This window comes from Gossypium hirsutum, chromosome D11 (assembly GCF_007990345.1).
Source record: "Gossypium hirsutum isolate 1008001.06 chromosome D11, Gossypium_hirsutum_v2.1, whole genome shotgun sequence".
Classification (NCBI taxonomy): Eukaryota; Viridiplantae; Streptophyta; class Magnoliopsida; order Malvales; family Malvaceae; genus Gossypium; species Gossypium hirsutum.
In genome coordinates, this window is record NC_053447.1 from 12,274,001 (window position 1) to 12,298,092 (window position 24,092).

The 24,092-nt window shown below is 35.4% G+C and overlaps 2 protein-coding genes and 1 long non-coding RNA gene across 7 annotated transcripts; 1 reads left to right on the forward strand and 2 right to left on the reverse strand.

The window, feature by feature from the left end:
- On the reverse strand, positions 1-3,285 carry LOC107912429 (uncharacterized). 4 transcript variants are annotated; one of them, XR_005921099.1, is made up of 6 exons: positions 2,622-3,263; positions 2,170-2,316; positions 1,804-1,864; positions 1,513-1,602; positions 1,266-1,375; positions 1-1,118 (listed from the first exon to the last, which is right to left on the reverse strand). It is a non-coding gene; the product is annotated as an uncharacterized lncRNA (long non-coding RNA). The 4 variants fall into 4 exon arrangements; XR_005921100.1 differs by having other exon boundaries at positions 2,196-2,316; positions 2,622-3,262; XR_001688153.2 differs by having other exon boundaries at positions 1,804-2,316; positions 2,622-3,285.
- A 7,906-nt stretch (positions 3,286-11,191) lies between these two features.
- Positions 11,192-15,980, forward strand: LOC107912431 (transcription factor BHLH42). The gene is made up of 8 exons (XM_016840611.2): positions 11,192-11,682; positions 11,774-12,028; positions 13,111-13,207; positions 13,476-13,490; positions 13,610-13,666; positions 13,757-14,249; positions 14,781-15,634; positions 15,738-15,980. Exons 1-8 carry the CDS (start codon positions 11,579-11,581, stop codon positions 15,816-15,818), a joined length of 1,956 nt encoding a protein of 651 aa, XP_016696100.1. The 5' UTR covers positions 11,192-11,578; the 3' UTR covers positions 15,819-15,980.
- LOC107912430 (general transcription and DNA repair factor IIH helicase subunit XPD) lies at positions 15,900-21,928 on the reverse strand. Of its 2 annotated transcripts, XM_016840610.2 has the most exons (12): positions 20,839-21,928; positions 20,240-20,520; positions 19,877-19,959; positions 19,377-19,780; positions 18,732-18,925; positions 18,431-18,611; positions 18,083-18,207; positions 17,725-17,814; positions 17,486-17,564; positions 17,311-17,387; positions 16,743-16,851; positions 15,900-16,389 (listed from the first exon to the last, which is right to left on the reverse strand). In XM_016840610.2, exons 1-12 carry the CDS (start codon positions 21,370-21,372, stop codon positions 16,270-16,272), a joined length of 2,277 nt encoding a protein of 758 aa, XP_016696099.1. In that variant the 5' UTR covers positions 21,373-21,928; the 3' UTR covers positions 15,900-16,269. The 2 variants fall into 2 exon arrangements, with proteins under 2 accessions (XP_016696099.1, XP_040962014.1); XM_041106080.1 differs by lacking the exons at positions 15,900-16,389; positions 16,743-16,851 and having other exon boundaries at positions 17,305-17,387; positions 17,729-17,814; positions 20,839-21,665.
- Positions 21,929-24,092: the final 2,164 nt, after the last annotated feature.

A 24,092-nucleotide genomic window follows, 5' to 3' on the forward strand; every position in this document is an offset into this window, starting at 1 on the left:
TTTACTAGTCAAAAAGAAAATGTTAATAGTAAATCAACCCTAAATCAGGGACTAAATTTCCTAAGATACATGAAAGAGGTCAAATACCTATGTTATCCGGCAAGCAAGGTATGGAAGTATCAAATAATATATTACTGGCATGACTATGTTCAATTTTTCTAAATTTTCCCGGATCATGCATTTGTCCCTACGTCAAACACGCATACTTCATGAACAATTTCGATTTTCTACCCGGTTCCTACAAGTTAAAATAATCTGAACCAGCTGTGGCTTTCTTCATCTTCATTGTCTGAACTAGATTTACTTCCCACTGATTCATCTGAACTATCATCACGTGGAAGGAGTTTTATCCTGTCAGTATGCTCAATCATCCAATTTGTGAATTCCGGAGAAGCTGCCAGTTCCACTATGGCTTTCCGAGTAGATTCCTGACTGAAATCTTCTCATTATTGCTCCGTGAATTTCTTCTAGAGGTTTGTCTTGTGAAAGGTTGAATAGTAATCTTGATGATCTATAGCACCTTCACCAAGCTTAGCATAATAACCTTTCACAAGAGAGTTAGTCCATGCTGGGGCAGTCTTCGGACTATTCCACATCTTCTGTTTAGAATCCACTCTTGGTGACCGACTTACAAATTCAGCACGGCCTTTCATCAGTGTTCTTTGCCTCGACTGGTGCAGCCAAGGACTCTGGTCCCAAAATACGGTGGTTGCTTGCATAAACAAAAATCATGGTTCAAATAAATCAATGCTATTAATAAAAACTCAGCAGTCTTAGTATATTTGTTACAATTTCATTGAAATGAACCGAACTTTTAACATGATTTTACATACTGGTTTTTTTAAAGCACACAACTGTTTTATGATTGAAACAGAATCTGTATGGACTGGGAGCAAGGAGGATTGGAGTAACAACCTTACCACCAACAGGTTGTTTACCTGCAGCCATCACCCTATTTGGTGCTGAAAGTAATCAGTGTGTTGCAAGGTTAAACCAAGATGCCATTACCTTCAACAATAAACTGAACAGCACGTCACTAAGCCTACAGGACAGATTGCCTTGTCTTAAACTTGGGGTCTTCGACATATACCAGCCTCTCTTGGACATGGTTACAAAGCCTAGTGATAATGGTAAACCATAAATAAACTATATGTCAATTAAAACTTGAAAGACACTTGATCTTTAGCACGGACATACATAAAATTTTTAATATCTTAAAATCCTTATGGCAAATAGAAATGAATTTAGATAATAAGGAAGTTCACCTGCGCCAGTTAAAAATCTCAGGTCCTTAAGAAAGTTCAAATCCAGCATTAGAATTAATTGCATAACGAAGATTTGCTTTCAGAGTACTTGACCGCTTGTATGTTGGAAGCTGTAACCATCCAATAGAGCAAGAAAACACAGATACGAGACAATAAAAAATCACTTGTGTTGAAGTTTGATGTTGTTATGGAGCCTTTAAACATAGTAATTATTAAACTGGAGAGCATCCATCCCCCATTATTGTACCTTGATAGTGTTATAACATGTAGAAGCTGATGGAAGTTGCTCCACATCTGAACCTCCAATTGCAGCCCAAAGAGGAGCATCACTTGCAACCTATACAAGGTCAAGAAGATTCCTGACTTAGTTTCAGTTGTAGATGAGATTTTAGGATAGTCGTGTACCCTTTCTCCATTTGCAATTATCGTTCACCCCTGCCCTTTACAATAGATTTTTCTTTTAAATCTTGGGAAATTTCTTCCTTTTATTTTTTGTAAGTAGAAATTGGGAAAACTTTTAACAGATATAACAGCGTACCTTATGAATTGTGAAAGCCGGCTGCAAGTATTTGAACCCTAGTAAAGGAGCTCGCGAATAGCTGGTCACAAATTTTAGCAGCATACAACGTTCTTTGGGCTCAAAATCATTCATAAAATGAAATTTAAAATAGAACTGTATTCATGCAGCAGTTTACATGATTAAAACATTTGAGGAACTAAGTCAAACATGAGAAAAATCAATTAAACTTCCATTATGCTAATACCTCCCAGAAAAGTTTAACAGTTCGACTTCCCTCAGAATAGCCACCAGTATACTCATACTCATATGTGAATGTGTCAGACACGGATATTTTAAGAAAAATAAGAGTCAAAGCAATTTCCAGGTATTTAAACAAAAACCTACTGTATAGAACATAGTTAATAGCAGACCTCCCATGGTCATTTCAAAAACCAACAACGGCTTTCAAGGAAGTTTTGCATAAAGAAGTGAAAACTTGTAGCCTAGGTTGCATATAAACCAATACGACTGCCATCGGTAGTAGAAGTGTACCTGGAAAATGAAGAGAATTGAAATGATACGCATGGCCCATTTTACAAAGAAATCTGATCTTTTTTTATCAGCCAAGAGGTTAACAAGGAAATCAAATAAGAAAATCAAACATGCAATACAAACAGTAAAATCAAAGCCCAATGGAAATCATAAGAAAAGAATCAATATTGCAGATTTCAGCAAAAGGAAACGAACGAGAAGAAGAAGAAGCGAACAAAAATCGATTTTAACAAACGAACGAGAATAAATGAATCACAGATAAAAAAAAAAGAAGCAGAAATCGATGGAAGGGAAAGGGAAATTACCTCTGAAAGGGAAACGTGGGAGAATCGATGGAACTAATGGAACGAAGCTTGATGAACACAAGTCTGTTTTTGGTCGACAAAATAATCAAATGAAAGTGAAACGGGAGCGGTGGAGGTGACTTTGTTGGCAGCTTCTGTTTGATGTTGGGAGGGAGAGTTCTGGAGGTGGCTTTCGGCTTGGGAAAATGAGAGGGTAAAACAGGGCATAGAAATCGGGAGGGGCTAAACGGAAGCGAAACTGAACTTTGGGCAGGGAATAGAAATCAGTCATTAAGCAGGAATACATACGTAATGTAATAAGCCCGTAATAGGGCATTACACCCAACCAAACATATGAATAGGTGGGGCCCACGTAAATAGAGATGTAATGGTTATGCCATTACACCTAACCAAACATGCTGTAAGTATTTTGGCCTGTTTCTACCCATCATCAAGGGGTATTTATAGGGGTGATGGCCCTTATCTTTTGAGCCTAAGCGTCGTAGCAGAGTGGTGAGTGTAAACTTAAGGTGTTGTTGGACTTGACCTGAAAGGACTAGCTAAGGGATTTGTTGGATGTGATTTATTTATAGGTGCCTGTAGAAGGTCTTCTCAATTTATATCTCTTTTGGATTGTGTGGGTTTCAAGAAGATGGTGCTTAGGTGAGGGTATTGAAGAGGTTTTAAGGGCAAAACGAAAGTTACGTAATTTATAAGGGCGAGATGTCGTGAGGTTGCTTCCTTGTGGGTTTAGGCTCTATATTTTTAGTGGGCCTTCCATACTTATCCTGGGTTGAATATTAGGATATAGCAAAAATAGATATGAATCATAATATTTGGTTCAATTTCAAATTGTTTTTATTAAAATTGATTCGATTTTGGTTTAATTGTTTAAATGTGTTTCATTCGGTTTAGTTTCGTTTAATTTTTTATTCACAAACTGCAATTATTTGAACCAAGCTAGATTAAAATTTTATTCAATTTATAATTAATTTCATATTTTTAAATAAATTAATAAATAGTTTACATTTGAATTAATGAAAATAACTTAAAATTTACATAACAATAACAAGTATGGTACAATCAATGTACAAATACAAATACATATTCTAAAAACTTGTACAATACATATTACTATAGTAATCACACGATGAAATTTGTACCCAAAACCTTCACCTGATCTACAATTAAACCAATAACTCATTGGCATTTCATCTGATTTTTTAAACAGCATAATAATCATAAATTTCTTCGGAATCAATGTGAAGGGAAGGGTTAGTTGTTTGTGATTATTTATTGGGAGGGTTATACTTATAAAATGGAGTATTTCAAAAAAGTGGCATTTATAAATATGTCCATTGCAGAAAGGCCTGCAAAAACCCTAATGGTTGGTAGAAGAATTAAGTTGCAATGTCATGTAATGCTGGAGTTTGGGTGCTTCTTCTATCTCATGCTTTAATATCCTCTAATCATACAATATGATCACAGTTGTCTGATATTTTGATGCTACAGACCAAGTGTTAGGAGAAAACGCTTATTTATATTATATAACGAGGTTTAGAAATATGGTTGGTTGACATGAGTGAACAGAATGTACGGACAAACCATAGTGATAGTGGGGAATGTTGCCATTTCCCCACTTTATATTGTCTGTTTGTTCCGTGATTGATTTGGCTTTATTTCTTTTTGTTATCATTTGAGTCATTGAAGCGAAATAGAAAGAGCTCAATGGTTGATTCAATGTACTCTCTTTTTTATTTTATTTTAATAATGTGTACGAAAACTGTACGTTGTTGGGAACTTCAAAGCACTAAATAATGGGTAAAATCATATCTTTTAAAATCCCTAGTCCCTACTATATTATATTATCGGATTTATTTATTTAAAATAATAATGTTGATTTGGGAGTAAAGCACTTTTATGTTTATGAGAGTGGTTCCCATGTTCTCTCCATAAAACGAAAAACAGCTGTTCTGTCAGTCCAAATTGGATCAATCCTCTAACATCTTCATCTTTCTATATTTAGTTGAGAAAGACAAGACAATTTGTATACAGTAATATAAAACTAGGGTTTATAATTGAAATCATGTGGAGTGAATCATATCATCAGTTTTCATAGTATTGCAATCCTAGCTATGTAGTTAAGTAGGTTTTTTTTGTCTTATTGTATAAAATAATAATTGAAAGCAGAGGCAGAATATTACGCGGAATTAGCTCAAATTTGGTGGACCCTAATTTTGTCATTCATTTTAATTGAGAGGCAGGAACCTAACTCGGTCGTAAATGGAGATTAAGGTTGAATATAAGGGTGACTCATTTTATGATTAATCTTGGGAAGTTGCCTTTTAGGGCCATTTTCTTTTCTTCCACCTAGGTTTTCTTTTTAAATGTCTCATCTTCATTATCATATTGACATGTGTTATTCTTTTACTAAAAAGATTGAAGATGTCACATGCGAACTGAATGTCAATAGTTGGTTAGGTATGTTCTTAAAGAAGATAACCAAGTTACTGACTGCTTGACTAAATTAACTTTAAGCTAAAAGATAAGTTTATAGGTGTTTGATGACATCCCTAATGAAGTGTTAAGAGCCCCACATCACGGTAAAATTGGTGATGTTTTTGCTTAAATAAAAAATTAGAGGTTATGTGCATTTACCTGGATAGCCAATGATGTGTTTAGCAATAATACACGTAATAGTGATATACTTAAAAACAAGCATAATAGGAAAAATGAATATCTTCTAAAAGGAGGCATACATCCGTACATTGTGTTGACATCTTTTAGAAAAACGCATTGGAGAAACGATGAGAACAAGGAAGGAATTGGGGTTTTGGGTTTAAGAACAAATGGAGGTCCCCTCATCATCAATCAATTTGATTATTTGGCACGTTGCGACAAACAAAGCCGTGAAAAAACAACTAACCTTCTTTTATCATTCAGAAGTTAGACGGATTAATAAGTAAATACAAATTGATAAATGACATCCGGATAATTTAAATCAAAAGCATAAAAAATTAATTTTAGATATAGAGGGGATGCTATTTTACAACTCCAAGTAAAATCATATTATGAGGCTTCAAAAAATTTATAGATATCCGTCAATAGTAAACTATAAAATTTTCCAAAATGTTTGGCTTTAGCACCTTACTGTTTCCATACACATGAAAGAGGAGGACTCAAAATCGATGCTTTTACCCATCAAAATATGATGTCCTCTAATTTTGCTCTAAAAGTGTCAGATCCTGCACTACAGAGGCAGCCTTTGCCCAGAAAAATAATAAAATTGCATTTAATCTCTTTAAAGTTATATAAAATTATAAATTAATATAATGAGAAGAAAAGAAGTTTTATTAAAATCAGTAAAGTAGAGACAAACAATAAGTGGAGATTCCACTGAGAACCAAACCAATGTAAAGCACGGCAGCTATGCGAGCAAAGGTGATGTGCGGTGCAGGTGCCTCTTCCATGCTTAATATGATTGAATTTGAAAAGATTATCTGTATCCGACTTGCTTATTATTTGCCAAACAATCTCCATTTTTTTGTCATCCAACAATCATCAAGTGGGGTGGCCTGCCCATTTGTTGGGCCAATGCCACAACGACGAAACGAATCTAAGACTTACTCATTTAATTGCTTAGTGGGGTGGCCTTCCATATTCTAGACATTACCTACGAATAGATCCACCCTACTGACCCAACCAGAAAGGCCGAAACCATCATGAAGAAATTAAAAATCTTGGGCTGGCACTGGCAGCAACCAATTTATAAGAAGGTTAGGCGAAGATGGCAGATGCCTCAGCATCACCATCTAACATTCTTAGTTTAATATGCATGACAATTGCTCATGGAGCTCTTTTTCAGTCACGTCCCATTTATAGTCGCATCGGCTGCAAAGAGATGCAAACTCCAAATGCACACAATGTTGGAGAAGAGTATCACTAATTCATGTCTTCCCAATTATATTTTTAGGCTGAGGGCCTTCGCATCATGATTCATAATTTCTGCAAATATCAAATGATCCCGCTCAGCCCCATTGCAACTTTTGTACCAACTATTGTTTTTAATTGCCGCTTAATTAGTTTTTACAGTGGTTACCTCTCATCTTCTGCTAATCCCCTGTCTTCGACCAAAAGGTAACTCATTTTTGTCCTTGGTGACACATAATTTGGGATTAATTTTTATTGGATCAGAAGTGTTTAAAGTCAGCACTCTTAATAAATGAGTTTTTCGAATTTCAAACTTGGGATTTTCATCTTTAGAAGATGAGAAGATTACCACCTTAACCAATAGCTCGTTGACAAGAGACGATTGAAAGTCTATTAGGAATATGGTTAAGCTCAAATCTGAAAAATAGAACCCATGACATATAGATCTAATACATCATCCAGATTCATGAACTAGACCCGTGAATGGACTCTTGAACTAGATTCATGAACTAATATATGGAGTCTGAATCCATGAAGTGATGGAAGCTTTCTTTATGGAGTTGATGACTGATCATTTCTCATCATAAATTCAAAATGCGCAACTGATCTAAACTCGAAAGGTGAGAAGTGAATCAACAAATGCCTCTATGTCTAATATAAAGTTCTGTAGAAAATGTTGGGGCAAAAATTGACCCACAACTTGGCTTATGATAAGATGTATTCGGCTGTGTTCCTTTGCTTGAGCACAGCCCTCTGTATCACTTTATGAATGCTATGGTTTATTGAATCAGATCAAAGAAAAGCAAAATCTCATCAGCCTTCTTTTGAAGTTAATGCATGCTTGGTAGCGCAACAACAAAACATTTCGCCAGGATTTGATGCGGTAGTCCAAAGCGCATTAAGCCCTTGCCCTTTCACAGTTTTGGGGCTCAATCTATGACCCCCCATTTCCTTGATTCATTAGTTAAACCTTGAACTCCGAAATCTATGAAGTGTCTACTTATTATATCTCAACAACAATATATTGAATTATGAAATCCTTATAGGTGAGTTTAAAGTAAGCTAGGCTAGTCAAGGGGTAGGTATCGTTAAAAGTGGTGATTAATGTGCAAGGCTTCTATTGGTATGTTGTCGAGAAGTGGATGCGAAAACTACGTTCTTGAAAATTAAATTGTTTAAATTAAAAAAAAAATAATACCACTTCAATTTTAAGACGTTGGTCATTCAGTAATTTAGTTAGCAGAGAGAGTTCAACTCTAACGTGTAGATAAATATAACGGTGGAAAAGATGTAAAAATGTAATAATTGATAAATTAAACAGCAAAGAAAAAGGTGGTTCCAACTTCCAACTTTGGGGACAAAGACGTGGGTGAGTGGGAAGCGCAGGTGGGTAAATTGTTAGCTGTTACCAACTCTGAAGAAAACTTTCAACCAAATTAAGGTAGTCAATACGCCACGTGGGTTTTTTCCGGTATTAGTATCTACTTACTACAGTTATATTTTGATATAACCTTTCAAGTTTCTTTTAAAAATACTTTTAATATCATATATACATTATAAATTTAAGTATAATAAATATTTTTTAATTTAAAAATTAAAATTTTGTAGTGATACAAGTCAATATTGATTACAACATTAAAATTTAAATTAAAATAATTGATTCTAGTTTAAAATAAAAACCATATGTATGGATATAGCTGCTACTATCATGAAGCAAACCCTAGCAAATTGAATTTTGAATCAAAGGTGGATAAATGAATATTGCAATATAAATGTGAAGAAAGTGAACTTATATTACATTCTAAAAAGAAAAATATGGATTTGAAGTTTGAAAATAGAAAATTCGCTTATATTTTATTTATTCTTGAGAGGGGGCGGTGTTGGGACTTGAGAAACCTACCCTTCGCCTTTTGTGCCTGGTATGTATGTTGTAATTATTAGGACAATAATTTCGCTTTTGCACAAAAGAATGGAAACGGGTGAGAAGCAAGAATACGAAAATATAGAGCAGACAAGGAACTAGAAGGTCGCATGATGTATGGGACCAGAGCAAGTGAAACACCATATTCATATTGTCATGTAGGGCCGGGATTGAGTATTGTTTTGTTTTCGTACTTCTTCTGGGGGAATTGAAGATCCAAATTCTAGGGTTTCGGTAAGGAGAAATTGTTTTCCATTCACATCCCAATTTAATTTTGGATTGCAAGAAACGTAGAGGAGTTAAGTAAGGCAAAGATAAGAGGCAATGTACGTGCATCCATCAAATCCAAAAAATTAATGCTTGGGGATATAATAGGAAAAAGCATTACAGAAGCATACCAATTTGTGGGCGGGAGAAAAGGAGTGAAATGAGGGAACCAACCATCTGCCACACTCTCCGCTACAGGCACAGCAAAGGCTTTCTAGAGAAGCCTTTTAAATATTATATTTCTCCTCCAATGCAATTAAAATATATTTATTTGATAAATATATGATGAAAGTAAGTATTGATTTTTAAGACATTATTTATCTTTTAATTTTAATCTTAGTCATATAATATTTCATATCATTTTAAATGCTTTTAGATAAAATATAAATATGGTAATTTAAATATCTAAAATTTTCTTTTAAAAAATAATTTATTTTAATTTATAAATAAAATAAAGTCAACTTAATTTTTTTTTACATTACGTGATAAGTATGTACCTGTTTACTTTATCTTATTCAACAATTTTTTTAAGTAATAAATCAAACAATTTTATAATTTAAATTCAGTATTTAAATTTTCAATACTTAATTTTTTCAATTTATCAAACAACACTTAAGTAAAAAAATTAAAATGATTGTCTAACCTATCTAAAATCTTTATTGATTTATTAAACACACCCTTATATAACAATTCAAATATTAGGATAATAAAAATTCAAATCATAATTAAAGTATTTTTTTTATCAAATTCAATATACACCATAATTTTGCTTCATGTAGTTAACTTAAAGTAATATTATTTAAATTAATAACTATTTAACATATATAATTTATTTTAACAATTCAAATATAGTGGTAATAGAACTTTTTAATCATTGTTAAATTATTTATAAAAAAATATATAAAAATTTACTATCTAAAACAAAATTAATGTAATGTTTTATTTTTTGTTAATTGAAAAAAAAATTAATAATATAAAATTCGTATTTTTATTTAGTATTATATAAATTCATTTAGTAACTTTTTTTAATAGAATTAGAATGCTTATTTATAAGCCTGGTATATTTTCTTATTAAGCAAAATTTTAAATTAATTATTTTAATGAAACTGAAACTCTAACTTAAAAATGTGAAAAATATCAAATAAAAAGATTTAAAATGACAAACTCAACACTATAACAGGCAATAAAAATGATATTCGTCGGTTTAAAATTTTTTCTAAACTCATACTTTTATATTTATATTTATAAATTATAAATTTTTTATTTTTTATTAATAAATTAAACTTGAAATAAAAACTATTTATTGTGCAGCTTGAACTAATTTTTATTTTTTAAAATAATTAAAGTTTGTGGTTTTAATAAATTAATGCTACATTTGAGTTGAGTATTATTTTTAATATGAGTTACTAATAAATTAATTTATTTGGTTTAACTTGTATAGAACACACCCATCCTATCTTCTTCTAGAATTTTCTTAATAATATGAAACTTTCAAAATTATTGAATAAATAATTTCACAATAATTACTCAGCACTTTTGAAATGTATATATTTTATTTAAAAAAATAACTTTGTACAATGGAATTGAGGTAAAATAAGATTGGTTTCCTTAGTCAAAAAGTAAAAGTCAGAAATTCAATATTTGAAGTCAAAATGAAATATTATTCTTGGGTTAATGTATTTTTTTCCTTGAATTAGGCATTAGGTTGATTTTTATTTTGGTTTATTTTAATATTTGAATTTGTTATTTTTTTTGTAATTTTAATTCTTAAACTTAAATTCTATTATGACATAATTATCTAAAATTTTAAGAATTTTATTTTTGAATTATATATAATTTTAAGTTTGGAGTTAATTAAAAAATGTATACCTTTTGACTAAATTGATTAGTTGTTATAAAGTTGTGATTGAATGGGCCTACCCAAATCAGCAATGTTTGTAAACTTGTTTTGGACATATTCCAAGCGATGGTTTCCAGGGCTGTGAATAGCGAAGAGGACTGTCTTGCTAAATCGGGTGTGGGTACGATTCTTGAATCAGGGCATGACGGTACTCTAATGCAATACCTCTGCTTTAATCAAGTATTTTGGAGTTTGGACCTTTCATTCAACGTAGGACGGGTGTTGGAAGGAAAAGAAAAATGAGATGAGAGCTTAACGCCGCCTCTGACCTTAGTATAATGAATGAACAGTGATTGACAACGGCTAGTCAAGGCGCTCATATTTCCCGTTTTGGATCCACCAATAATGTAGACAGTCAATAACACACGCACGTAGCCCACAACTAAAAAGCACCCCGTAATGTTGTCAGCTCCCGCTCACATCAAACTGGCTGGTACACCGACCAGTCAAATTTCCATATCTCCAATAATATCACTTTTCTCGCTCTTTACGAACCCTAACTACTACAATATTTTCTTTTCTTATAAAGTTTATATTACATCAATTTCTAAGCTAACGGTCCTTCAAATTCCTTTTATATATACATTTTGTTATTTTTAAAATCTCTGTCTCGTTAGAAAGTATGGGGTATATGTGTTGGGCAACTAAAACAAATCTCTCCTCAAAGTCATCTAGTATCTTTTGAATTTGTCTGTCTGATCTCTCACCTGTTGCTCTTTTTTCTTCTGCTACCCTTCCTCGGGCTCCTCTTGTCTACCCTTCTTTTCCTTTTCCTTTTTGCTCCTTTTTAAGGGGTTTTGGGGTTTGGGTAAAGGGTTTTTTGTGATTTTCAGCTGCAGATATCATGATATATAGGATGATTTTATGATTCTGCTTCTTTCTGTTTCTTCACTAGTATATAATATCCCATTTTTTCCTTCTCATTTTCTGACATTAATATCCAGCTCAAATTTGGAGTGAATGGCTGTGCCGCCTAGTAACAGGCTTCGGAATATGTTGCAGGCGGCGGTGCAATCAGTTCAATGGACCTACAGCCTTTTCTGGCAAATTTGTCCCCAACAAGGGTGAATTTTTTCTTCTTCTTGGACTAGTTCTGCAATACAATCGATTTAGTGTCATTGGTTATAATGATCGATTTGAGTGTGTTTTAATTAGGATCTTAGTATGGTCAGACGGATACTACAATGGAGCAATCAAGACACGAAAGACACTGCAACCAATGGAGGTCAGTGCGGAAGAGGCGGCTTTGCAAAGGAGCCAACAACTTAGAGAGCTCTACGACTCATTATCCGCCGGAGAGTCGAACCAGACAGTCCGGCGACCATCTGCAGCGTTGTCACCGGAGGACTTAACCGAGTCCGAATGGTTCTATTTGATGTGCGTCTCCTTCTCTTTTCCTCCTGGAGTAGGGTAAGTTAAGTTCTTTCCTATATAGTAGCTTACTAGCTTATAGTTGCCCCTTAGCACATTGACTTTTTGTGCTCAGTGCTCTCTTTTTCCTACCATCCGTTCCACTTTTTTCCCCTTCAACGTGAGTTACTTATTCTAGTGAACCCCAGTGCTGGAATCTGCCAATAAAAATGGGAAAAAAAATAAGAAAATTACGGGTGGGAAGGAGGATCTTTTTTGTTTTAAACTCTTTGTCATGACTCATAGTTTTTCATTCCAAGATATTAGGACCATTTATCATATAGAGAAAGAAAAGAAAACAATGAATAAAATTAATGGAGTAGCTCATCTTCCTCATTCAGCAATGGATAACTTCTCAGTGTAAGAAATGAGGTTTGAGACTGTAGTTACTAAAATGGTAAGTGAGGCCAATTGAGCTACAAACAATTAAGAAGAGTTAATGAGACAGTTGGGGATTCGTTATTGCAACAGTGAGTTTCAAGTAATTTATTCAATCTAAATAGTTCATCACAGTATTTCATGTTTGATGATGCCCTTGACATGTGGTTAGGTGAGAACCTTTAATGTCGTCGTCTTCTTCCTTTTTGGAGGAATAGTGACTTTTTTTTTTAATGGTGAAAGAAAGATAACATGCTTCAGTTTGTCTTTTGACAAATTTGATTGAAGAAACTACTCAGGAGGAATATATTCCACTAGATTTTATTCCAGATATTAACACTGAAATAGGTAAACTAGAAATTAGAATGTAATAAAAATAATAAACACTTGATTGAAAGTTGAAACCGACCTAAGCGACTACAGACAGTAAACGTTGTTCTCATGGCAGATGAGAGTCGTCCTGTCTTTGTACTTAGAACAGGAAATTTGAGGTAACACTGTTGTAGCATGATGAAATTAATGACAGGGGTAGGCCGCAATCACGTTCTGAAACTCTTCAACTTGGTCTCTAATAATGTGTTTGGTACCAAAAACAGATTAGTGTATATCAATACCAGTACTGTGTTTTGATTAACCACTGATTTATTTCAAACACACACATATATATATTTACATGGCCGGGATGTGATAAATATTGTGTACAGGTTGCCTGGAAAGGCATATGCAAGGAGGCAGCATGTATGGCTTACTGGTGCAAGTGAGGTTGATAGTAAAATTTTCTCAAGAGCTATTCTTGCTAAGGTATTGTTGCGACATTGCCTTTTGCTTGTACTATTTTATAACTAATAAGGACATAATTTTCTTACTTAATGCACCGTCTCAACTAATTTTATAAATTACTTGAATTTGGAGGGTTTTATAAATTACTCTTGGCTTTTTCATCACTATTAATGAGCAGCAGTTCATCATGTGCTTATTCTTCATCTTGTACCTCAATTCAGTGCACTAACTACGTTGTATCTTCCTGTTTGTCAACATAAATAAAAATGGCGCCGTACGGTTGCAATAGAGTGCTCGTATACAGGTACCTATATCTGTTATTGGACTCATGCAGATGCAGTTTAAAATTAAAATGCATCATTCTTTCATTTATTATTAATTTAATTATTGATTGACATTGGTTTATGTTGTATGTTGTTGTAGACTGTGCTTTGCATTGCTGTCCACGATGGTGTTGTTGAACTTGGCACTACGGAGAAGGTAATAAAAGTTTCCTGTTTGTGTCACTAGAAAATTCTTCCGTCAATCTGCTGATATTGACAGTAGATAGTCCGCTTGATTCCATTTCAGCTCCAAGAGGATCTAGAGTTAGTCCAACATGTCAAAACCTTCTTCACAGATGATATAATTCGTAACCCCAAACCGGCTCTCTCCGAACACTCCACTTCGAACCCCGCCGATTACACTCGCTTCCACTCTCCTGCACTTCCTCCTACGTACGCAGCTGCAAACCCTAACCTAGACGACAATGAAGAAGAAGAAGAAGAAGAAGAAGAAGAAGAAGAAGAAGAAGGACCTGAATCAGACTGTGCCGAAACGGATCGAAATAGCTGCCGAATGGTGAGAGTAGCAGCTGAGCCAAGCGAGTTAATGATGCAGTTGGAAATGTCGGAAGACATGAGGCTAGGGTCACCAGACGACGCATCAAATAACTTAGACACAGATATTCACATGGCAGGCGTAAGTCAAGCAGAGAAGCAGCGGCGAGCCGAGTTGTGTAGGAGGTGGGAAATGGTACAGGAGGAGGAGGCAGCAAACAGTGGGCTTGAGTCACGTTATTCAGGTAAAAAGACTAGAATGGAAAGTTGGGAATGGGAGAAAATACTTTGTAGAATATTGTTGGCCAATAATTAGAAATATAGTACAAAATCTTAGTTGTAGAATTCAGGGTTAATAAATAGATTTGCAAACAGTGGCCTTTTCCCGTCACTTCTCACTCACACAAATCAAATGAGGGTCCTTTTGGTATGGTGGGGCTTGGCTTGGCTTACTGCATGGGGAGACTTCCAAGTTTCTTCAGCATAAAATAATGATTGATGTATTATTGCTCCAACTCTGATCAAATTTCTTCTTCATAGTTATTTATTGCAAGCTGCCAAATGACTGTACACAAATCGAAATTTCAACTACCCTTGTTTATTTCACCCGCCCCGTAGAGTTCAATGTTTATTAACTGTCAATGTTTTCGTCGGCATTTTTATGGGGAAAATTGAAAGGCTTCCCGGTAATCAACCAAAAGATTTTGGAGTGCTTTTCGTTTAGTTTAGTGTGATAAAAATTATCAGTTGAAACTTGTTTTTGAGTTATTTTGTAGGGCTACTGCTGATGGATGGACTAGCACAAGAAAACACCCACTATTCTCAGACCGTCTCCGCCATCCTCCAAGGCCAACCAACCCGTTGGGCCGACTCATTGCCAACCTACTCAACGGAATCAGCGTTTTCCAAGTGGACAATCCGTTCAGACCACCACCAGCTCCCAGTGGCCCTCGAAGGAGCGTCCTCCCAGTGGCTCCTCAAGTACATTCTATTTAGTGTTCCGCTCCTCCACAGCAAATACCGCGACGAGAACTCACCCAAGGCACGTGACGCCGATGCCGCCGCCAGGTTCCGCAAGGGGACCCCGCAGGAGGAGCTCAGCGCCAACCATGTACTAGCAGAGAGGAGGCGACGGGAAAAGCTCAACGAACGTTTCATCATATTAAGATCCTTGGTTCCATTCGTTACCAAAATGGATAAAGCTTCCATACTCGGGGACACCATCGAGTACGTCAAACAGTTACGTAAAAAGATACAAGAACTGGAAACTCGAAACAAGGAAATAGAAGCCCATAACGAACGGCCAAGATCAGCAGATTCGCTGCAGAGAAGTGGGGTAACGGTGTCGGAGAGGGCACGATCATTGGGTCCAGAACCAGGGCGGGAGAAAAGGAAGATGAGGATAGTGACAGGGAGTAGAGGTGAAGCTAGGCCAAAGAAGACGCAGCCCGAAACGGCGTTGGAGGTGTCGATAATAGAAAATGACGCGTTGTTGGAGTTGCAATGCGAGTATAGGGAAGGGTTGTTGGTTGATATAATGCGGATGCTGAGGGAACAGCTTCGAATTGAGATAACGACGGTTCAGTCTTCTTTGAATAATGGAGTGTTAGCAGCTGAGTTGAGAGCCAAGGTAATTTAATTTTCCACCTAGTTGTTATATCTTTTCCTTTTGGGAATAAGGCTGACAGTTTTGTGTACCATGTTTACCTTGTGAATGGTACTTACATTTGCAGGTGAAGGATAATGTAAACGGAAAGAAAGTAAGCATAACGGAGGTGAAGTGGGCCATAAATCAAATGATACCTTCATTCTAATCCACATACTTTATCTCCATCTTAAAATTATTTACAAACAGGAGTACAAATTTTCCCAGGAATGGGAAGGATATTATGAGGTTGAACTGCAGTAATTCCTTATAACTGTAAATTTTAACAGAAAATAAAATGAAATGTGCCAGAAACAAACCTGTTCATGTACATTGTTTAAAATCTCCTCTCATCTTCAAGGGGAATGAGCTAATCTCATTCAAGTTCAGTGTGCATTGTACGGGGTGAATCCCAAAACACTAGAGGGATTACAAAAATTGTTGTGTGTATGTGCCATTGCCATAGGCTATATGTTTAGCATTCAATACTCGGCTTCTCAGTTTACAAAACTTGGTGATAACCTTGATACTTAAAATGGATAATACATTGAGGTGGACTCAAAACTTGTTCATGGCAGAGACATCTCTTCCATTTCTGGTTTTAATGAGCAGAGAATTCCTTAATACAACATTTCATCCATGCCTCCATCCCCCATCTTCTCCAAATCTTCTTCTGATAGTAATGTCTTCCTACCACTGCCACCGATCTTCTCATAAGGTTGAGCCATTTTTCTTAGGAACTGCACCCACCGAGAATAAAATGAAAAGCAAATCTTAGGGCATCAAATATATATCTTAAACAACCAAGGACTAATTCAGATACACAAATTTTAGCTTAAGCCATAACAAGATTTCAACCTTCTTTAGGAGTCTAGGTTCTATATATATGATTCCAATCCAAGCAGACAATTCATTATGTGCATTTTTCTTTTTAGTATTAAAAGCCACCTATTGAAGACACGCTATGCCTCAAGTAAATGAACTACATCAGAGAAAATATCAGATAATATACCTAACTATATTATATCTAGAAGGACATTTATCTTTCTCCAAAGTGCTAACAAAATACTGAACAATGAACAAGGGGGCATACCTCTTTTGCTATATGTAAAGCCATGTCGGTGCTCAAATTCAGGTTCACATCTCGTAAATGAGACAGTATCCAGCTTGGTAATTTTGAGCGCTTGTCATGTCGGCTATACCTGCATTCATCCACTAATTCAGAAGACGGGGAAAGTAGGAAATCTCCCATGACTTAATCAGCCAAAAAGGAGAAGAGTAAGGTATAAATATCTCCATGTGTTGTCCAAAACGTCTCTACATTTATCATACAGAACCCTTGTAAAAAGGAGATAGGTTTCATGAAGAAATAACAAACTTTCAGGCTCCCCTTTAATAGCCCTGGCAAGTAATCTAACAGAAGAATAGCTTCAACTGTTTTAAAACATACTGTGTTTATTCTGTTAACAATTCAACATTGCTTTTACAGTTGCAAAGTTTGGACGGAGGGCATCTCAACCATAAAATTAATAAAGACGATAAGAAGTTAAAAACTATAAGTTGGAATGATTTGCCGCTAACCAGAAAAGGCAATACTTCTAGCTCAAAGACAGAATTTTCAATTTCAATATACTAGAAAAGGAGCAAGGAGATACATATACCTCTTATCAGCAAATATCATCATCCCATAATCCGCCTTTGAACGGATAACTCGTCCCACACATTGAGCAGCTTGCCTCTGTTTCAAAAATCACGTAGTCAACAAACCGTTGTCACATTTCATAACTATATGTTTAGGAAATGCAAGTTTATTCAGGAAAATGATGGATGTAGTACCAAGGCATCAAAAGTAAGAAAATCTCCTTCCTTTATCTGGAATGTGTCTCGTAAGTACTCCAACCTCGCCAGCAATATTCTGAAAGGAAACCGAAGTTTATTGATGTGCAGGCAAAGAAAACATAACTTGTGATAAGTTCATTACTATAAAACCATTGTACCCATAGATTGCCTATGGCTACAACTGCAAAAGGCAAACAGATACCAGAAAGGTGATTAAATTATTGGATGAAACTCACTTGCCTAATGTATACTGGAATGGAACACCAAACATTATTACTAGTCTGCCATAATGTCGATCAAAATCGATACCTTCAGCAACCTTTCCCCTGTAAGATACATAAGCATTCAAGGGATTTATCAAGATGTGATAAGTTACTTCACCTCTATTTCTACTAAATAAACTACAAGTACAAAGTTAAAATGATGAAGACAACTGGTTTTGATTATTTGCATTGCACCAAACATAAAAAACTAAGAATGGCCATAAGAATGAATATAGGCCAATGAACCAGTCTAACTGACACCAAAAACATAATAGAATTACCTGCTCTACTAACAAAGATTCAAAGTTATACATTTCATCATCAATAGTACCTGGCAACAGAAAAAAACACTGCACCTCTTCCACAGTCACAAGCCTTGCGATAATTGTCTAGAGCCAATGTGGTTTCTACAACATCTTGCGTCTCAATGAAGACAAGCTTATGTTGCATTATTTCCTACAATAGATGGATTAAAAACGTTTTGGGAAAACCATATACATATGCTTCCAGTATAAAGAAAGGTTATTATTCTCAAGAATCAGCCTATATAAAGGAGACAGGAAAAGATATAAAATAAGGAAAGAAATAAAGGAAAAGCAACAAGGGCAGGAACCAGAATGGAGAGAAAGATGCCCAAGTTCTTTGCACAATTTAAGAAGAGAAGCCAAAAGATACTAACCTTCAGAATTCCACTATCATTCCAAGTGTTAATGATTCCATCCATGTATGAATAACTGACAAAGAAACAGACAGTTCCATCAGGGACAACAGAGACCATCTCCAACAAGAGTTTCCCATAATTCCTCACAACACCAGGGTCACTTCGCATATCAAATTTGGTACTAACAGGAAGCTGATCACTGCAAGAACAAACCAAATACAAATTGACACATAATAACTATATTTATAAGGCTTAATATCTTACAAGTTACAAACTTGAAAGTGTTCATAAGCAAAGGGAAAAGATTACAACTGCCCACCTTCCACGTGTGAGAACCATTGGACATATGCAGTCTCTTGTCAACGACATTGTAAAGCTACGACTAACAACTGGATGAAAGTTAAGAAGGCGTGGGTACAGATCAATTGGGCTGAGTGTGCCAGATGTAATGACAACGGATTGGAATCGGTCAAACACAGGCTTTATGGCAAGCGAAGCATCATGACAGCTAAGCTGGAATGCCAAATCATGAAGATTGGTATATTAACAGCTTAAATAATATCAAATACTATTGTGAGTGGAAAAAAAAAAAAAAGAGAGTAGGAATCACAGGTATGCAAGCACTGGAAAAGCCATAAATTAGACCCCAGTGAGAACAAAGGCATACAATGAGAATTAAAGTCAACATGGAAGACAAATCATCTAGATGACCACCTCAAACAGATAGATATCATGAAATTAAATATTCTGTATAAACATATAAGGTAAAAGGAATAAAAATTTACCATTTTGACTTTCTTACACTGAACCTTCCAAACATACAGTCTCAATAACAATAGAGATTTGGGAAAAATATCATTAGCATGTAGGGACAAAACCCTTACGTTATTTTGAGATTTCTGGAAGTTAGCCAAAATACTGAAACATCAGCAATTTAGAAAAGAGAAAAATAGCAAAAACCAACCTGCAAGATAGGATCTGGAATATGTGGCATTCTTTCATCAAAAGGTTCAATAATAATTGAAAATCCACGACCATAAGTGCCTACAAGAGTTGCAAAATCACATATTGTTTGGATGTGTAAGAACTCATCTGTGTCAGTAATTTCTAGAGTCAACATGAGTGAATGCAGACGGTCATAACAGAACTTCAATGTTTTCTGGTCAATTCCGGCATGACTATTGATAGATGCAACAAAGCTAACTGGGCTTTCTTTCTCAACATTCTCGGTGTCTAGTCGGCCCCTTAGATACTGAACTAATCTACGTAGGACATGCAAAAAGTGCTCAGCTCGACGGATATTTCCAGGCACAGCTTCCTTTAGAATATCATCAGGCAGTGCAGGATTTGAAAGCCAGTTGTCAGTGACTGCATAAAGAAGAGAGAGAAATGATAATCTGGAACCATCATTAAATCAAGAGTCATGCTAAAAACATCTACAAAAAAGGCTTCCATTCCACATACTAGGTAGGTTTCCTCTCAATGCCAAACCCTCTACAAGTCGGTTGTATTCAGCACGAAGTCGGCTTGCATCAGTGGCCTTGAACCTTCCTACCATGATATACAATTTAAATAAACATATATAGAATTTCATATTGAGAAGTTTAAGGGGATGATACACTCAAGAACTAATATAAAATTGCTCCTACGAAACTACTTGACACATATAGAAATTTCGACAGTGAAAACGAACAAGTGCAGTAAGTCCCGATACTTGAACTTCATATGTTCTAGTGCCCTACCAATCCAATTAACCATCTAATTTAAATCAAAATGGTAAATTTCACTGATGTAATAAGAAACTAACCGAAGAGAAAGAAAACATACCTATCAATCTCTTGACTTATCCTATTAAGATTCCTTGTAGCTCCTTCAAGTGTCTGTCTCCTAACACTAACACTAAGTGCTTCAATACACACATTGTCAATATTATGCGCCTCATCAAACACCACAACAGACTCCTTCTGCATTTCCTTTGATATGATCCCAGCCACCTTTGGATCAAGTAAATACTGATAACTATAAACGACCACATTAGCAAACTGTACCATATGTCTGGCCAAAAAATACGGACACCACCCTTTCTCCTTCCCAAACATCCTCAAGTCCTACAAAGACAATGCCAAATACAGAGAGCATAAAAATATAACATCGGTTAAAACATAATTAGACTACATAAATGCAAAATTGTTCCTTTTGTTATCTAAAAGAATTATTTGTTGTTTCACTTCTAAGAAGCAATTCTTCAAATAAATTGTTTGTTTTTTAATTGTCGCACATTTTGCTCTATACTTCCCTAAGCAAACAACAAAATGGTACTTTAAATATTCTTCAAGACTCAGTGTTCACAATTGAAACATATAATTCAAATAATGCATTTACCATTTATAATATAATTTATGAAAAAAATACAAAAATTTGAATACCTGAAGGGTATAAACTCCAGGTGGCAACACGGCGGCAGAAGCAGCCCTCTCATAATTCTCAAAAAATTGGCATGTAGGCACATTGGGATTCTCCGCAGCCATAGCTCGAACCCAACTGGCCGTCAATTTCCTACACCCAGCATCCACCGAATCCCGGTTCTCGGCCGCTAAAACGGTAGGGTTGACGCACAAGTTCTTCCTCGAAGAAAGCCCAATGGCAAGAAGCCTAGCTTGAGGACCCAAGTGTTTAATCTGATAATTGTGCAAAAGCTTCAATTCGGCAAGGGTTTTTTCCATCTCATGGACAGTGCGAGTACAGTAAATGAGCTTGATGGAGGTCTCGGGTTTGGAGAGGGAGTAGCTGGTGATGAGAGAGAGTAAGGCGATGGTTTTGCCGGTGCCGGTGGGCATTTCGAGAAGGCAATGGCCTTTGGCGTCTAAGGCTCGTTTTAGTTCGATCATGTAAGAGTATTGCTCGGGGTAGATGTAGTCATAGAGGAAGTAGACTGTAACGTCTTCGATTTGGAACTTCATGGTCTTTTTATTTTCTGAGATTTAATTTGTTTCAAGCGGGATTTATAAATGATGCAGAGAAAGTAGGGTTTAGAGATTGCAGAGAGAAGAGGGTGCTTGCTTGACTGTTGGTTGATTTTGCTAGAACTTGAACCGCCCTTCCGTATTTCACCTTTTTCTTGCTAAAACAGATAATAATAAACTGCGGTGGACCAATTGCTGGCCCGATCCCTCATATACTAGAAATGGTATCGACAAACTTCACTGCACTTGACTTCCAACCAAGTCATCTATATTTGATTTGACTCCAAGGTTTCAACAACCCATCCGTATTTGAGCTCATCCAGTGGGAAAATCCATTTTTTAATCCAATTTAATCTATTTTAAGTGTTGTAATCTCTCTTTTCAAAACAACAAATGAACTGGGCTGTGGAATTGGCTGCTTTGTTTGTCCACTCCACATCCTACAAAATAGATGGGAAATGGTGTTATTTCGAATTTTGCTTCTGAGGTTACTTAGCAGTTTCCCTAGTGCTGATGCGTCTGTTTGTTCCATCAACACACATTGCTTGTTTGCTGCATGGATTTTCGACCTCAAACCTGTCTATAAATTATTTAAAAGTTCTCTCTTCTTTTCCTGTTTCCATTCCCAAAGTGGGCCTTTGGTCGAGGCCTAGTTTGGGCTTTCCAGCCCAAAAATAGATTACAAAACTTGACCCCTTCATTTGCTCTACTAACTCATATAAACAACTAGATGGATGCTCTCTATTTTTTTGTTTATATGGTAATGAAAAACTCTTAAAATAAGAACCTATGTTGCCATTCACATCCTTTATGCTTAATGAGAATGTTAAATTGGTAGCCCCATTGGCATTTCATCACCCACTTGAGCCATGCACCATGGTTTGTCATTGCTACGGTTTTTATTCATTTACTAATATTCCTTCTCTTTTTTTCTCTTCATTATCAACTACATAACCTTTCTCTTTCATCACCTCAAAATGAAAACAACTCTATATATATCCACTAAATTAAATAGTGGTATTAATTTCTTGTTGTCTATTATCCTATAAAAGTTTCACACAATCTTAATTATAAGCTTCACATAAATTAAGAGAAATAGCTATCACATTCATCATCAACATTCAACACACACATGTATATACATATCTTAATAGTTGGTATTATATCGATATCATTCGTATTCATCAATATATATACTTTTTCGATTCTAAACAATTATCAAATAATTTAAGTTTTGTTCTGGTTAAAATTTTACGGTGTTTTGGCCGATATCAATTTATTAAATTAGTACAAAATGTGATATCTTAAATCATTTTTTTCTTAATTTTTTTTATAATTATGACTAAAGTTAAAAATATAATTATCAAATTAAGTTAATTAATTATTTTTGTATATAAATATGTTTATATTCATGTAACTAAAATATATTAAAAAGTTAAAAATTAAACAATAACTACATATAAAAAGTAATTAAAATGACATTGAAATATATTTTAGAAAATGATACGCTGACTAATGCAATAGTACAACCTCGATACATAAAAAGATATAGCACCCAAAAGCTTTTGGGTGGCCTTCTGTGAGCCATTATTTTATATATATATGGGGCCCTTTCAGGGGCTTATGGCTCTCATTTTCCTTCACTTCCCTGTATCTCTTTTTCTTAATTAAGCGTGTAATCCTATTCCAATCCAAATTGTTAACTTAAAAAGTTTGAATAGCATATGCTGCTTTTAAAACTCAAACGTGTGTGTTACAACTACAACAAAATTTGGTTTTAATCTCGTATAATCTTCGCAAATTTTAATTAATTTCTGAAAAGTTAAAGCATGGGACAACATTTTTGTACTACTTAGTGAGTGATGTAGAGGATAAATACAGGGAAGTGTTAGAAAAGCATAAAGGGAAACAAAACTGGATTAGATTGGTGATATGGATTAGGGTAGCAATGAAATAGATGTGGAGAGCAATGAAGTAGAATAGGTGAGGTGAGGTGACATGAGTGGAAGACCACAAAAAATATTGGTGGGGGATGGATATCCAATTCTGGTTGGGCTTGGGGAGGATGAGGCCGACCAAATGGAAGGAAGACCTTTTCACTCTTTCATGTATTTAAGGATGTTAATTGGTGCGGGTGCGGTCCTCCCTCACATTGTCGAGTGTTTATGTGGTGCATCTTCAGGTATATATATTTGCCTTGTCATTCCCTACGCAATCTTACCTATATTTCCAAACCCAAACAGACAAAAAAATTAATATCGTGAGTTTATTCGTCGATGTTGTAAGTAGAACTGTCCATGGGCCGGGCGGCCCGGCCTGGCCCGATGACCCGCCCGAAATATGGGAGGGTTCGGGTAAAAATATGGGTCCGAAATATGGGCTTAGGCAAAAAAATGAGGCCCATTTAAAAAACAGGCCGGGCCTCGGGCACCACTTTTTTTGCCCGGGCCCGGCCCGACCCGAATATAATAAATATATATTTTTTATTTTTATTTTTAATTTTTAATTTTAAATTTTAAATTTTAAATTTTAAAATACTTTTAAAATAATTTTTTTATTTTTTTATTTTTAAAATAAATTTTTAATGTTTATTAAAAAATTAGCCGGGCCGGGCTTGGGCTTATGATATTTTCCCGGGCCAGGCCTGGGTAAAATTTTAGGCCCATATTTCGGGCCGGGCCGAGCCCGGGCCTAGGAGGCGGGCCGAAAATTTTTTC

What these genes read in the sequence shown, in the direction of transcription:
- LOC107912430 (XM_016840610.2), bottom strand. Translation starts at nt 21,372, where the DNA reads ATGAAGTTCCAAATCGAAGACGTTACAGTCTACTTCCTCTATGACTAC. An exon ending in ATAAGTCAAGAGATTGATAG is followed by an intron (nt 19,960 to 20,239) that starts GTATGTTTTCTT and finishes CATGGTAGGAAG; the next exon opens with GTTCAAGGCCACTGATGCAA. An exon ending in ATGGTTCTCACACGTGGAAG is followed by an intron (nt 18,612 to 18,731) that starts GTGGGCAGTTGT and finishes TTGTTCTTGCAG; the next exon opens with TGATCAGCTTCCTGTTAGTA.
- LOC107912431 (XM_016840611.2), top strand. Translation starts at nt 11,579, where the DNA reads ATGGCTGTGCCGCCTAGTAACAGGCTTCGGAATATGTTGCAGGCGGCG. An exon ending in AACTTGGCACTACGGAGAAG is followed by an intron (nt 13,667 to 13,756) that starts GTAATAAAAGTT and finishes ATTCCATTTCAG; the next exon opens with CTCCAAGAGGATCTAGAGTT. An exon ending in GCTTGAGTCACGTTATTCAG is followed by an intron (nt 14,250 to 14,780) that starts GTAAAAAGACTA and finishes GTTATTTTGTAG; the next exon opens with GGCTACTGCTGATGGATGGA.